Raw genomic sequence first — 15,215 nt, forward strand, 5'->3', positions numbered from 1 at the left:
AAAGTTGCTAGTTTGACCTTTGGTGAAGTTTTAGATCAATGTTAAAGCTTTTTTTTTTTTTTCTGTCATCGGCTGTTACAATGGTTTGAAGACCAAAATAAATGCTAAAAATCATCAGTGCAATAGTGCAGCCCACCGTTTAACTTGTGAGCTGCCTCAATGTTGGCATAGACGTATTTAATTGTTTCACTCACCCAATTGACTTCACTGAAGTTCCGCACGCTGTAGGCTGAGTCTCGGAGCAGGAGGGAGCACGTCAGACTCCTACACATCGTGAAAGCCTCCTTTGCACAGTATAATCTTATTCCAAGTATTGCACTGAGGCGACTGGTCATTTATTTTAACAAAGTTAAAGACACACTTTTGTTCGCCCCCGCCGTTGGGCACAAGTACGTCTTCGTACGCGTTCTTCTTCGTTGGTTGGCGGACTTTAGGCATCAAAAATGGGAACCGAAATTTTTTTAATTTGAACGATTCCGTGAGAACTGGAAGGTTAGTCCCTATTCCAATCGGTTCTCGATTCGCGATGCCCAAGCCTGTCTCTCTCTCAATCTCTCTCTCCCTCTGCATGGCAAAATTACTAGCATCAGATGATATCGAGAGACGAAAGTCAGAATGTTACAAGAATAAAGCTGTATAGTTAAAAAAAAAAAGTGTGTTTGGCTTGTCTTAACATTACAATATGTTTCTTGAAACTTGAGAAAATCTTGTAATCTTATGACAATTTATTTTTTTTAATGATAAAGTCATAATATTACACATCCAGTTCCATCCCTTCAAAGTTAATTTTGTACTTGTGGTGCGCTCCCAAATTTTCCATGGTAAAAACCATCAGAGCGACCCAAAGCGCAAAAAAAACTCTTTTAAATATGGTGGCCTCCATCACTTTTACACCTGTTGCCAACAGTGCGCACAATCTGTTAGAGGAAGTGAACACACAATTTAGTGGCTGCTATTTGGAATCTTAGAGAACCAGAGCCTCAGGGCACAAGATCACGCTTAAAATGTCCACCAACAGTGCTCCCAAGCTGTTAGAGTGAACATGCAATTTAGCAGCCGCTATTTGGGAGTAAATCAGGGCCTTCGTGTCCATCACACGTCTTCTTCCTCAAAGTTTTCTCCGTCAGTGGACCAAATCGGGGCCTCTGTTCACAAAGCCATGGCGTGCCTAACATGAGGACACGACCTTGGTGTCAGACACTGACGGCAGGCCAACTCTGGCTTTATTTCCCCGCTGATCACGCCCTCGTTACCTGCCGCTAGCTCCTGTGTTTACTGCCGGGCCACAGACAATTAGGCCTTCATCGTCCCCCACATGTCAATCCACCTTTTTTCTGCCTCACTGACATCAAACATCAAATATGGTCTCTGTACGTGTGTTGTCAGAGACTCAGAGTGGCATTCATATTTTAACAATATAATAATAATTGTGGTTGTAGTTTGCACAGTTAGGGGACTCAAGTCACATGATTTGACTCAAGTCAGACTTAAGTCGCTATTTTAGGGACTTGGAACTTGCTTGGCTTGAACTTACTTGGTAAGCTTTATTTTCTTCATATAATCATCTCAGATGGGTCTTTTTTCCCTTCAAAATTGGATGAAATAACTGTTGGAATCTGATGAAGAAGAAGGTATAAGGCTATTTTCTACAGAAGCTGACGAGTTTCTGAGTAAAACTAAGTCATACTCAGTTACAAAAAAAAGGGGGGAATATTCCACTCAATATTTATGTATTACAGATTTGTACACATACACACCTACACACACGGGTATGCCTTGGGTTTAGACATGCAATGGGATTGCGAGCATTTTGGGAATAACAATTCTCTGAGCTTGTCATAACACCTCGAGAATTGCATATGACTGCCAGGCGAGTTGCTTGGCTTTACTGTGCACCGTGTACATGACTGCTGTGTTTGTTTCAGCCCCACAATGAATGTCCCACTAGGGGTATTGTGTGACAATGGGCAATGATTTCAAAAAAAACAAAAAAGAAAACAAACAAAAAAAAAAACCAAGCATTTCACCCAATACTCTCCTCTGCTAGTTTGTATTGCCATACAACACACACTTGTTTGCCATCCCATTTTCTTTTATCTGAAGTAAATCTGTAACATAATTTCATTTGATAGAAGGCACAACAACTAGAAACAAGAAATAATTGCAAACGGAGCAGCTCAGATGTTTTCAGTGTCAGTGACTAAGCTTACAACTGAATTTACTTTTCAAATCAGTTTTCCGCATTGAAATAAATTGAAATGCCATTAATCCGTTTCAGCCAACCAAGCTGAAATGGATTAATGATGAGCTAGGTGGGCGCACCTGTTGCGTATCTCTAATCAACGGCTATATAGGTGCAGCTGTGGCAGAGTGGACACGATTGAAGTCGGCTGTGATCACTTCCTCAGCAGCGCGGACCGCCCGCTTTCAGGTTTGCCGGGTTGCGCTGGTCCACAAAATTACCAACACCGGTCTAACGCACCCCTGCCACACAGTTGCACTGCCCGCCGTGCCGGATTTACGCCGGTCACAAAAATAGAGCCCTCTGAGTTGTCGTCAGCCTGTGATGTCATTTTTTTTCAGTTTGAAGCCAGTCCTCATTAGGTTTCCATTGATTTTGGAACTGTAATCAATAAAGTCGTCCAATGGGAAATTTCATTCACAGAGGAAACTTTTCATTTGTGCACTTGTGTTCTCCCTGACCCTCTTTCCTTTCATCCATGCATCGTTCACAGGATTCTCTGACTTCTTCTTCATCTTCTTAACTCATCCATCCTTCCTCGCTCCAATCTTCCACCGAACCCAGCAGCTAGGGTAGAGGCCTACTGAATAATAATGCACATGCAAATCTACCTAACAGGCTGCAACACAGGAAGGGAATGGGGATATTTCTCTGTCACCATCCTTTTTTGTGTGTGTGTGCATATGCTCACCCCATTGGCGTGCGCCCTCCTTCTGCTTATTTATTTACCATCACCTCTAACTGACTGTGTCTCATTTAGTAACGCCCCGGATCTCTCTCTCGCTTTCTCTCTCATTTACACATTTTGTTTGTTTTGTGCGTGACTCTCGCTTCCCTCTTTCGACACCCTGCAGGTCTTTTTTTTTTTTTAAACTTTTTTAAAAATTATTTTTACATAATTGTAATAATCAGTTACACTTGCATTTGTCCCTCATGTGATCTCCCCCCAAAATAACTAAGGGCCATAACTTGCCCTTCAGAGCTTTACACCCCCCCCCCCCCCCCCAAACAGCCTCATTTTGTTTGTTGTTCAATGCCCGAGGTTGCTGCAAACTATCCGTGTGCTGTATTTAAAATGTCTGTATTAATTTAACACCTTAAAAAATATATATTTTCCCTGTTAGCAACCGTGGTGTATTTGATGTTTCTAACAAAACATGATCTGCCCTTTAAATTTCTTGTTGTAGTAGGTAAAACCCTATTATGGTTTTAACTCCCTCGGCACAAATTTGATGAGGAGGCAGATATTGAATTTGTTTCCCTCTCAAAAACACAACACTGAACTTGTATACTTCCTAAAATCAGTGGATTTGAATCACAGGAAAGTCAGTGATGTGATACATGACACTACCCGTTGCTAAATGCGAGTAAAATGATGACGTTGGGACATTACAAAAGTCAGCTATATGAACCACTACACTACCATTTGTTAAATGTAAGTGTTACCGGTATGTACAGCATGAGTTTGTCCACTAGAAAAGTCAGTTCAATGAAACAGTATTCGGCCAGTGGTTATATTTAGTTAAGTTTTAAACTTTTGCCTGTGAGGAAAGTCGTCTATGTGAAAGACTACAATAGCTAAACATAAGTAAGGAGTAGGCTTTTGTCCTTCAGAAAGCAAAGTCTACTACATGAACCACTACACTACGAATAACGAAATGTAAGTCAATTGTTGACTTTTTTCAATTAGAAAAGACAGCTTTGTGAAAAATTTGACTTTTAATGGGAAAATGTAATGGAAATTTAGGATTTTGTCAATTAGGAAAGTCAGCTATGTGAACCACTACAGAACTAATGGTTACATTTTAATACAGTAGATTGTAGACTTTGGTCCGATAGAAGAGTCGTCTATGTGAAATTACACTAACAATGGCTAAATTTGAACAAACAGTAGACATTTGTCCAGTAGGAAAATCAGCTCTGTACAAACCATTACACTGGTACCAATGGGTGAAGGTAAACCAGATACTGTATATGAAACACTACACTACCAATGGCTACATGTATGTAAAATTTTGACTTGTCTGTTAAGAAAGTAATCTTTGTGAACCACTAAAATAGTAGGGGCTACATCTAAGTCAAATTTAGCCTTTTGTATTTGAAAAGTCAGCTAATAGGAACCACATTACCAGCGTCTGAATTAAGTAAGGCTTATGCTTTGGCCATTAGGAAAATCTGCAATGTGAACTACTACATTACACATTGTTAAATTTAACTAAAAAGTAGGTTTTTGTCCATTAGGAAATCAGCTATGCTTTTGTCTATTAGAAAAGGCATCTATGTTAACCCACTAAAGCACCATTTGGCATAATTTATAATTTTGTCTATCAGAAAAGATAGCTATTTTCACGCTACATTATCATAATAAAATATAAGCGCTTTACCATCTTTTACTGTATTTACATGACTATAAACTATATATATAATTCACTCTAGGACACATAGGTGTATTTCATGTAGGAAATGACACACAGCTGTACATTTATGCTTAATTCAACAGAGCCGGAATAATATCAAATACAGATTTATCTCCTTACGTGAGCTGGAATAATTTGAAATAATTCTGCATATTTCTGCTGGCAAATCCACTGTGGCGGAGAGAAGCCCTGGATTCCGATTTCCCTGTCTCCAATCTATAGGCTCCCGTTGACACATCTCTGGAGGAAATGCGGTCTCACTTTTATTTTATGAAAATGAATGGAGCCGTTTTGTGTGTCACAACATCTTCACCGTGGAGGGAAAAAAAAGCAAAACTGTCAACGGCAATTTGGCTGAAGCTCCTCCATGTATGTATGTGTGCAAAGTGGTAGTTGCCCTCTGTGTCGCATACTGACGGTCATGCAGAATGACGCTAATTGCCACGCAGAGCCAAAAGGGTCAGCTTAGCATTTCCGAACAAGCCAGGAGATTTGTACATCTGTCGGTTTGCTTGCGTTTCACGTTTCACCTTAAATCAACATACTTCAATCCTTCAGATCTCCTAACACATATCACAGGATGACTCAACATTTCTGGGGTCTCGCGAGTGCCCCATGCTCTCATTTCGCTCGTATAGTAGCTTCTAGGGAGGAGAGTACAGATGATAATTGAAGGTGACCCACAATTAAAAACTGTGTTAAAACTGTGTTAAATAGGGAGAGAATATTTCTGTCATTTCTGAATGATGGAGAAAGTGTGAGAGAAAGAATGTTATGGTCCTCCTCCTGTTTTTGTTTCCGGGAAAGCTGGCTAACGGCGGCAGAGGTCAAAGAACAAAATCATTTCATAAACTAATTCAGGTCATTACGTTTACGTTTTTACAGATTTGTTCTTTTGAACGAAACGTTCACGAACGAAACAACCCTATATCAGGAGTCCTACTTAAAATATGGGTTTATCGCAACAGTTAACTCTCATGCACCAATTCCGCTCTGATACAGATACAGTCGTAGGTTGCTGCTCGACACAGGCAGAACTACTTTTACGGAGTTAAAAGTCTACGCTCATTGAGGCGCTACGGAACTGCAGTCTGGTCTGGCTGCCCATAACAACTCCGACAACGCCGAGGAAGCAGAAGCGAGGCAAGGGTGTGTGTGTGTGTGTGTATATATATATATATATATATATATATATATATAGCCGGTCCGTGGGAAAAATGCCTACTCTAAATCGATCCGTGGTGCAAAGAAGGTTGGGGAACCCTGCTCGAGTAAATAAAATTCTGTTTTTTGTCCATAAGGAGTCATTTAAGAGAACGACACTACAATGGCTTGATATAAGCAAAATGTACATCAACCAGGAAAGACAGATTTGTGAACCACTACACTACCAATAATGAAATTCAATTACAAGTCAGGCTTTTTCCCCAATGGAAAAGTGAGCTATGGGAATAGCTACACTGCCAATGGCTAGGTTTAAGTAATATTTAGGCTCGTTCATTCCAAAAATATGTTTTGTGCACCACTACACTACCAGTGAGTATAGGCAAATCAAATTTGGGTTTCTCTATTTTGGAAAGTTATTTGAACTACTATACTACCAACAACATATGCATTTAGGCTTTTGGCACTCCCAATGGTTGAATTAAAGTAAAATGTACACTTTTTTCTCCTGAAAAAGTCAGCTATGTGAGACACAACAACGGTTAAATGTAAGTAAAATGCAGACATTTGTTGTATACCACTGCACTACTAATTGCTTAATTTAATTAAAATGCATACTTATGTTCATTAAGGAAGTCTGCTATGTGAACCATTACACTACTAATGCCTAAATGTAAGTAACAATGAGTATTCTGTATCTGAGAAAAAAAAAAAAAAAAAGGTATGCTTTTGTCCATTAGGAATGTCAGCTATGTGAACCAAAACACTACCAATGGTTATGTTTAAATGAAATGTACCCTTGTGTCCACTAGCTTTGTGAACCACTAGACTACCAGTGGCTAGACTGAAGTCAAACACACACATTTGTCCACTAGAAAAATCAGCTTTGGGAATCACTACATTATCAAAGGCATAATTGAAGTAGTGTACAACATTGGCTTTTATCTGTCAGGAACGTAATTTTTCCCTCTCATCAATTCTGCCTCCACCTTTTTCTTACCTTCTCAGAGACAACCGCACCGCTACTTCAAATGTATAAACCCGATGCCATTTCCCGCCCTACTCGGAAGTCATTTAAGATGTCACGGATATCTAACGAAGCAATTACAGAGACTTGTCCCCCTGACTCGCCTGTAGCTGCACGTAGCCTAATGCATAGGCCGCCACGTACAGTATAGCTGCTGAAGCTAATGGAGCAGAAAGCCAATTCTAGCCCAATGTGCTGGTGATAATTATTACCGATCTCAGACGTTGCCTGCTATTATTGCCGGCACTCGACAAGTACAGTATATGCAGGAGGGTGAAGTATGACAGGAATGAATGTAAGGAGATGTGATAGAATGTGGGATGGTCGTCAGTAAGGAAAGAGGATTGATGAGGATGAGAAAAGAGAACAAGAGAGGTCCTTAGGAGAACCTGGAATACACGGTGGCAGACAACCCCCAATGGATCCCACGACACGTCACTAGATTTTATTATATTTTCTATTTGGAGTGCGACCAACAGTTTCTCAATGTCTGGAGTATAATCTGTTGATAGCCCTCAGCACGCCTCACTAGCCTTCACATTCAGCCAACATAAAAGGAAAGAACTAACTGAAGCACTACACAACCAATGGTTAAATTTAAGTACAATTTAAAGTTTTGTCAGCTTGGTAAACCAGTATTTTATCAATGGCATAACTGATGTAAAATGTAGACTTTTGTCCTTTAGGAAAGTCACCTATGTGAACTGTGAAACTATCAACGGCTAAATTTGAGTAAAATTTACACTTCTGTCCACTAGAAAAGTAAGATTTTAGAAGAACAAAAAGACAAGTTTTGTCCTTTTACAGTGAAGATGTAGACTGTTAAGTTAGCTTCTTGCACTAGTTGCCCACTGGTTACCTGCCATATGACAGTGATCAAAAGGTAGCGTGTTACTGTATGTCTTGATGTTATTTCAAGAAGACGACGTTATGAACATTACATTTTTCAACCCATCACAGCAAACAGAACAGATATTGTTAATGGCACACACTGGAGCAGGGGACTACATAAGCGCCCAGGGAGCAGTTCAAGGTATCGGTATCTTGAAGAAGTACACAACAGCTGTGGGTCTAGGGGCTGGATGGTCTGTTGCCACATCCTCTCAAGCTATGTCCACACAGCTCACATCATTTTTTGCCCATATTCTCCCGCCAGTCATTGACTTGAACCGGGTTTCCCACTGTGTCAGGCAAAGATCTGAACCACTTGGCCACAGCTGCCCTTGAAGAAAAGTCTTCCGACAGGGTCCTGACCGGCACACGAACCCATCTCGCAGTCCGGCTTCAAAGTTAACCGCTGGGCCATATTATGACTGTAAACTACTACATCAGAATTGGTCACTTACACCTGCAGTCTTACTCCAGTCTATCTAAAAGAGTAGATGTGAATTAAAGCTGAGGTTAAATGGTATACTGAGAATGAATAGTCATAATTAGAGTGTAAGCGTCTATATAGCACTGTGCACAAACATAGGATATGCAACCTGCCCGCACAGATCTTTTATACATCAAGATCTAAATTCTTTGTCCCTGTCGTCCATAGTTCAAAAAGTGCTAATGCTGCGAGCTCAGTGTCCACAAATACTTGAGGATGCAGCCGTTGTTAATATTTTTACAAGACAACCATCATTACTCAGCATGCAGCCGTGTGCAGAATGGGAATAAATTTGGTCGGATGCGGTGGCGGAGAAGAGAGATGAAACCGATCACACAGTCAAGCACAAGTCAAGCACTCAAATTCCTGCTGGAGTTAAAAATGCTTTAAGAGTACAGTTGGGAAACAATACTATCACTTTTGGCCTTCCTCTGCATTCAAATGAACACGCAAAAACATAATTAGCCAACAAACAGATACATTATTTTGTATTTTTGCTTCGAGAGAACCATACTGTATATACTACTGTACATACAGTATAATGCGAAAGGGTGAATACACAATTAATTGTTTTTAATTTGTATCATAGAGCGATTCAAGGGAATACTTGACTTTTTAATGGTCTCTGGGGTATCAAGTGTGATATTAAACAAGTAAATATTTTGTTATCTGTAAAATATGACAATATGTCTGAGGGGCAAGCCATTTTAAATTTGATGCACGGTGTCGCCACGATTAGGCTCATTTACAAAATTACCGTCTCCAAGCCAAGTTTTTCTGCCCATGACATGGAAGCCAGGCTGGGCAAAGATCCATAGCCACCTTCAAGCGCTGAAATTTGGGTGTACTACACGGTCTGAAAAACTATTGTGTCATTTGCTGCATTGTTACTGTATCTGACAGCCTAAGGCATATACATGTACACTGTACATCTCAATCAATCAGAATTGTGTCAAAAGCTTAATTAAGTTACGTAGTTCGATTCAAAAAGTGAAACTCATTATAGTGATGTACTACACACATTAAGAGTGAAATATTTCATTTTTTAAAAACAAATATAGACAGTATGTATAATTTTGATGATTATAGCTCACAGCAAAGGAACCCCAAACAAAACAAAACCCAAAATTCACCATTGCTAGAAACTAGAATAATACGCAACAAACAATAGAAAACAATGGACATTATTTTCAATGTAGAAATTAGACAGGAATTTGTTTGATGAATCTACAGTAGATAATATAAGACCTTTCTACCATATTCAAATTTATTGTGATGTACATGTAATTTGGTGAAGTTCTCGATGCGGTGGGGTGAGGCTGGGGCTTTGTGTTTTGGCAATTTAATAAACGTTTCTTTTAAATTTGGGGGCTCAAGGTGAAAGCCAGCGAGCTCCGCCCTTAGTCATAATGTAATAATATAAGGTAATAATAATGGAATCCACTCGAGCACATTCTCATTGCAGTCGCGGATGAGTTTGAGCCTATCCCAGCTGGCTTTTGGCAAGCAGCAGGGTACATCTTGGACCGGTTGCCAGCCAATCACAGGGGACATATTGACAAACAAACATTCACACAACTATGGAAAATGTATTCGTGTTCTATGAACCTTTCACGCATGTTTTCTGAATAGGGGAGGATGCCGGAGCAGCCTGAGGAAAACCCAAGCAAGCACAGGGAAAAACTGCAAATTCCGACCCAGATTCAAACCATGAACCTCAAACGTCTGAATCAAAGAGGATAACCACTCTATACAGGTAATCAGGTAATCCAGGTGACCACCATGCCTGAAACCGATTTTTGACCTCTGAGGTTCCATGGTACTTTACAAGTCAGCTTAAGCTGCTTAGGCACGAACAGAAACTTAATTAGAGCTACGTGTAATAAAATGTTACACGCTGTGTATGAACTACTTTACTAAGGATGCAGTGTCATTAGGCAACACTCACTCTCTGCCAAGAGGCAGTTAACATGGAGATGTTCTAAAGCAATATTTACTTCTCTTTAGTCACTTGCTTTCATGCATATGTTTCATGTTACTAGAAAAGAGAAGGCAGTATTAACAAAGGGGCACGATTACCAGTGGTAATTAAGCAATTTCATTAGGCGAGTCGGGCTTAATGTAATAATGCTGTGATGTAAAGATAAATTTTCGCCTGTGAAGTAGATATGCTTCTCAGTACACTATATTCCCTTATCTCCACAAAGATACAGCTGGTATGGAGGATGGAGCTCTATGTGGGTGTGTGTTGCACTCTATGGACCGACACAATCTCCCCTCCCCTCCCCTCTCAAAGCAAAGTTAGCAAAGACCTGTTTTTCAGATGTCTCTGAAAAAAAGATTATCCAAAGTGATTATCCAGGTGTGTGGGGTGTTTTAAAAGTGATTTGCCCAGGAGGAGACTCCGGATTGTTGGTGGAGATATTAGGAGTATGGTGTGCTATGTTAGTCTACTTGAGTACACCACTCAATAACAAGAGCAGTAAGCACCGCTTGCCAATTTTGTCCCTCGTCATGTGTGGGATTGCTCACATTTTAACAAATCAGTTAAAATGTGGAAAAAAAAATCTAAGTGGGTAAAAGCCTGCTTGACAGATGTCTCTAAAAGATTGTCCTGGCCGACTGGCCTGTGGTGGGCGGTGTGTTAAAAGTCCATTTTCTTCCCTGATCTGCTTAGAAAAGGGCCGGAGGCGACAATTGTAAATGTTAAACCTGTTCAATATTTACAATCACAGCTCAGCAAGGATATGTTTGGCCGATCCACGGACTCTGTAATTGTGACGTGACACGAAACGATAGCCAATTAGGAAGCGACTTGAAGCTGACGCTGCTGCCATACAATCGCTTACTCTTTCTTCTTCTTTGTATTTTTTTGGCACTCTGGATGCCCTGTGGCACCATGCTAGCCTAGGTATTATGACAGACATCTGGGTTTATACTTGGATTGTTATGTGTGTGGGGTGCTTTGTTGGTCACCTGGATTACCTGATTAATAATAGTAGTAAACATACTTTTGTTAAGATGTTAAAAATTGGTATGTGTGAGCCCTACATTGACCGGTCACAATAGGTACATCTGTACAATCCAATGATATCTAACACGAGAGCTGTATGCATTAACAATCAAAACAATGCTTTTTTAAAACGTTTTGACGAGAGATATTCATTTGAATATATACCGTTAGGGGCAAAAGTAGTTTGAGAGTAAAAGAGTTCTTATCATTTTGCCTTTATACACCAAGGCAATGGATTTGAAATGCAATAATTCACATAGATATGGCATCTATACGCTTTAGGAAATATCTCAATTTCCAGCTGCTCAAAACAATTAGGACAGTTGACATAATTGTATAACCATAATATCAAGAAGGAAAGCTCCAAATTTGGTTATGTCCATGGGCTCCAGACTTCAGGCAGTCAATGATGTCAAAGTGCTAGCATTAATTTAATTTTTTTATACATATTGTCAGTTGTCCAAATACTTATGAGCCCCTGAAAATGGCTGTAATTCCTACATACATGGTAAGCACTGTCTGAGTGAAACTTCTTAAATTAAATCTTAATGACGCTCCACTTCAATCCCATCATCATAGTCATTGTCGTAGTCAACAGCTTTTGTCTTTGACCTTCCTACAGGTACATGTAGTACTTGAGTAAGTGTGTATTTTTCCACTAAAATAGTATAGAAAAAGCACTGCTTTTCAATAGTGTTGTAAATACAGTGCAAATGTGTGCACAACAATTTATTATGCACTCAAAAGTACCAAACACCTCTTAAAAACGCATCTTATTAATCCAATTAACTTTGGGCATTCGACGAGAGGTGACTTGCTAGGCCAAAATACAAACTAATAAGCACACAAAAACGCAACTACATAGTACTCTAATGCTCTATTTGTGGCACATAAAAGAACAGCACAGTCTTAAAGTGGACCACATAAAAGGAAGCAGGGCTGCAATCTCTGAATACAAAATGAGACTAAAAGCAGGCAGGTAAATGAGGACTTATGTAACTCCACTCGGGCTGTTTAGAAAGAAATGATTAGCGGATTGTTGACTTACCCTGCTGACTCCTCGCCCGCGGTCTTCTCCGTAGTTTGTGCCCAGGATTTCGAAGAAGATGTTTGGGTTGGTGCCGTTGTTGGTGAACTCCAGGAAGCTGGTGAGGCCACTCACGCCGAACTGCAACCACGTGACAAAACATATTTGCTTTCGAAGATGTCCAAACAAAATTGTCTGGAAAAATACACATTTAAAGTCACGCTACACTTGAATGTTTGAACCGTCGTCCTGCATGACCTTGCAAGACCTCAGATCAGCGAGCCTGAACTTGGCCTGCTTTTTCTTTTTTTTTAATTCCAAAAGAAGGAACAATCTAAACAAGACAGTAAGGTATGTAAAGTAAGCCTATTGTACAGTATTGTTTTGTATTGTACCATCCAGAAATACATTATCTGTACTGCCTATTAGTGCTATTGTATTGTAGCACCACCATATCTCATACAAGCACATTGTATTGTACCATGTTATTGTACCATATTGCATTGAATTGCATCATATTGTATTATCTCCTATTGTACAATATTTTACCGTACCGTATAGTATTGTACATTTTTGTTTGTATCATACTTACCTGCATTGTATTCTACAACATTTCATGGTACTGTATGGTATCGTATTATACCATATGACATTGTACCGTATCATATCCTATGTGATGTATTTTATGATATCATATTGTATCTTATCTTAGTGTATCATCCTCTACTGTACCTTATCAAATTGTACTGTATCATATTGTATCGTATTGTATTGCTCAGGGAATGTATCGCATCATATCTTATGGTATCGTATGTTGTACTGTCAACCAGTTCAGGGTGTACCCCGCCTCCTGCCCGATGATAGCTGGCTCTGGCACGCCCGCCACCCTAGTGAGGAGAAGCGGCTCAGAAAATGGATGGATGGATGTTGTACTGTGATGGTCACATTTTGTTAAGCATTATGCAAGTTTAGGACGGTCGGTCTCCATCACGAGCAAGAAATGGTGCAAAGGTGAGCAGTCAGTTTATGTCTGCAGAAACGAAATAACATACAACAGTGCAGTTTGGTAACTTTATAGTGATGCAATCTAACAGGTTTCTGCAATTCCTCCGCCCTCTTGTACCATTACACTCACCGTATTTCACCGCAGCAAGTCATAAGTTGCATCATAACAGTCAGAAAGGAGCCCGTAATGAGCGGAGACAGATCAGACCATTGCAGCCATTCCAAGTGTTGCCTCTCGTTTAGGACAGACTACAGCAAAGTGGAAATCTCGGTGAAGACAACTTTGCTCTCCCATTAAAAAGTCTACGTGTCACCTTTTATTAGCTAACAGCGTCAACTTCAGCAGGTTTCAATTGTGAGGAAAGGTACGATACAAAAACACAGTGTGTATTGTGGAATGAAATTAACGTAGGGAACGTAGTTACGGACAGTTTGACAGAGTTGTTTTTCCAGTTCTGTTCCTATAGCAGCGACCTAACGTGAATTTGTACATAAATTGGAACGTTCCATGGTTTATCACTTACCTACGCTAACACAATAGTAAAGTCATAATTACAGCAATAAATGGTGCAAACATTTGTATGTACAACACTTTTAAGCCTTATATATAAAAACAATCAAATGAAAAACAATAAATATGGTGCTAAATGAGTGTGACCTCTTGAGCAACAATGTATACTGTGTGTTAGTACTATTGTAAACTGAGGACATCTGAGGACATCTTATTTTATTTTGGGGGTTACTTGCAGAGGCTTCAAGACCAAACAAGTGTATATTTGATAAAAACTTGTAACAAAGAACATTATAGCTGGCAAATTGGTAGTAAACAACACATGTCCATGAGCTTGAAGCATATGCCCATTTTCAAGTTTGACTTTTTTTTGACTTGTCTCTTGTGTATTATTAGTATTTTTATTTATTTTTTACTGCTTGTTAAATCAATTTCTGACACACATTTCAGAGCCATATTGCTCATTAAAATTACAAACTTTTGGAAGGATTTTTTCCACTTTCTTCCTTGGCTCAGGAGCTCCAGTTGAAACCTTAAGATTCCATCTTTGCGAACATTGCTCGTACACTATAGAATTCCCTCCAGGGATGAATTCTGACACCAGCAGATTCTGAATAGTTTGGCAAGTTACCCTCTTCACAACCTGTGCAGATCCCGTTGTTGTTTCATTCCCAAAGTACATCCTCTCCCAATAAAAGTTTCACTCGACTTCACAGAACAAAACATACGATTCAATTAACAGGCTTTTCAGCACTTCCTGAATAGTTCACTTTTGGTCGATGGGGGCTTACTTATTCTGCAGCCTTTTAGTGATTTGTCTCAACTGTTTTTCTGTTTTTTTTCATTACACCTTGACTTGTAGTCTTCCATCATGTTTAAATCCAGTTGGATCTGCGCCACCCTTGTTCCGATACCGATTAAAAGAAACACTATTTCAGGAATGGCAGCTCCACTGACTGGTAACAACAAGTGAAATTGTAATTTAGGATTGGCGCGAGGCAATAATAAATGCGGCGCGGTGGATTTCGTATCTGTCGCAGCGTTTCACCTTGAGGTCGGGTTGCACTTTGGCGTAACACTTTCATCAGCCAGTTCGGCTCTTCAAGAAGGCGTCTCTGATGGCGGTCTCTTCTGAGCTGATGTAAAGACCCCCCAGATGTGTTGAAGTTGACTTTTGTTACATTTTTTTGTGTGTGTGTTAGTGCAGTTAGCGTGCCTGTGTTGTTACGGTGATGATAAATAGGCATCCATAACATTTTCAGAGTGGAGAAGTCAGGTTTTTTGTTTTAACAAACATATTTTAGCATATTCTCAGTGTTATATCAGCACTTTTAAAATATGAAGCTAGTCAACTAAGGCAAGGGTTCTCAAACTTTTTATGTCCAGGGTCCAAATTATGCCAAGGAAAAACATTCTCTGTCCCTGGACCAAATC

General features: G+C 39.8%; 1 protein-coding gene across 6 annotated transcripts in view; it reads right to left on the reverse strand.

Annotated features, from left to right (window-relative positions):
- grid2 (glutamate receptor, ionotropic, delta 2) overlaps window positions 1–15,215 on the reverse strand; it is a 456,195-nt gene that overhangs the window by 133,596 nt on the left and 307,384 nt on the right. For all 6 annotated transcript variants that reach the window (XR_009787777.1, XR_009787779.1, XR_009787778.1 and 3 more), the window contains exon 8: window positions 12,287–12,406. Coding sequence is in view for 3 of the 6 variants with exons in the window: in XM_061767886.1 (XP_061623870.1) it covers window positions 12,287–12,406 (120 nt within the window). In the remaining 3 variants the exon portion in view is untranslated. The remainder of the gene's footprint in view (window positions 1–12,286; window positions 12,407–15,215) is intronic.

This window comes from Phyllopteryx taeniolatus, chromosome 3 (genome assembly GCF_024500385.1).
Source record: "Phyllopteryx taeniolatus isolate TA_2022b chromosome 3, UOR_Ptae_1.2, whole genome shotgun sequence".
Lineage (NCBI taxonomy): Eukaryota > Metazoa > Chordata > Actinopteri > Syngnathiformes > Syngnathidae > Phyllopteryx > Phyllopteryx taeniolatus.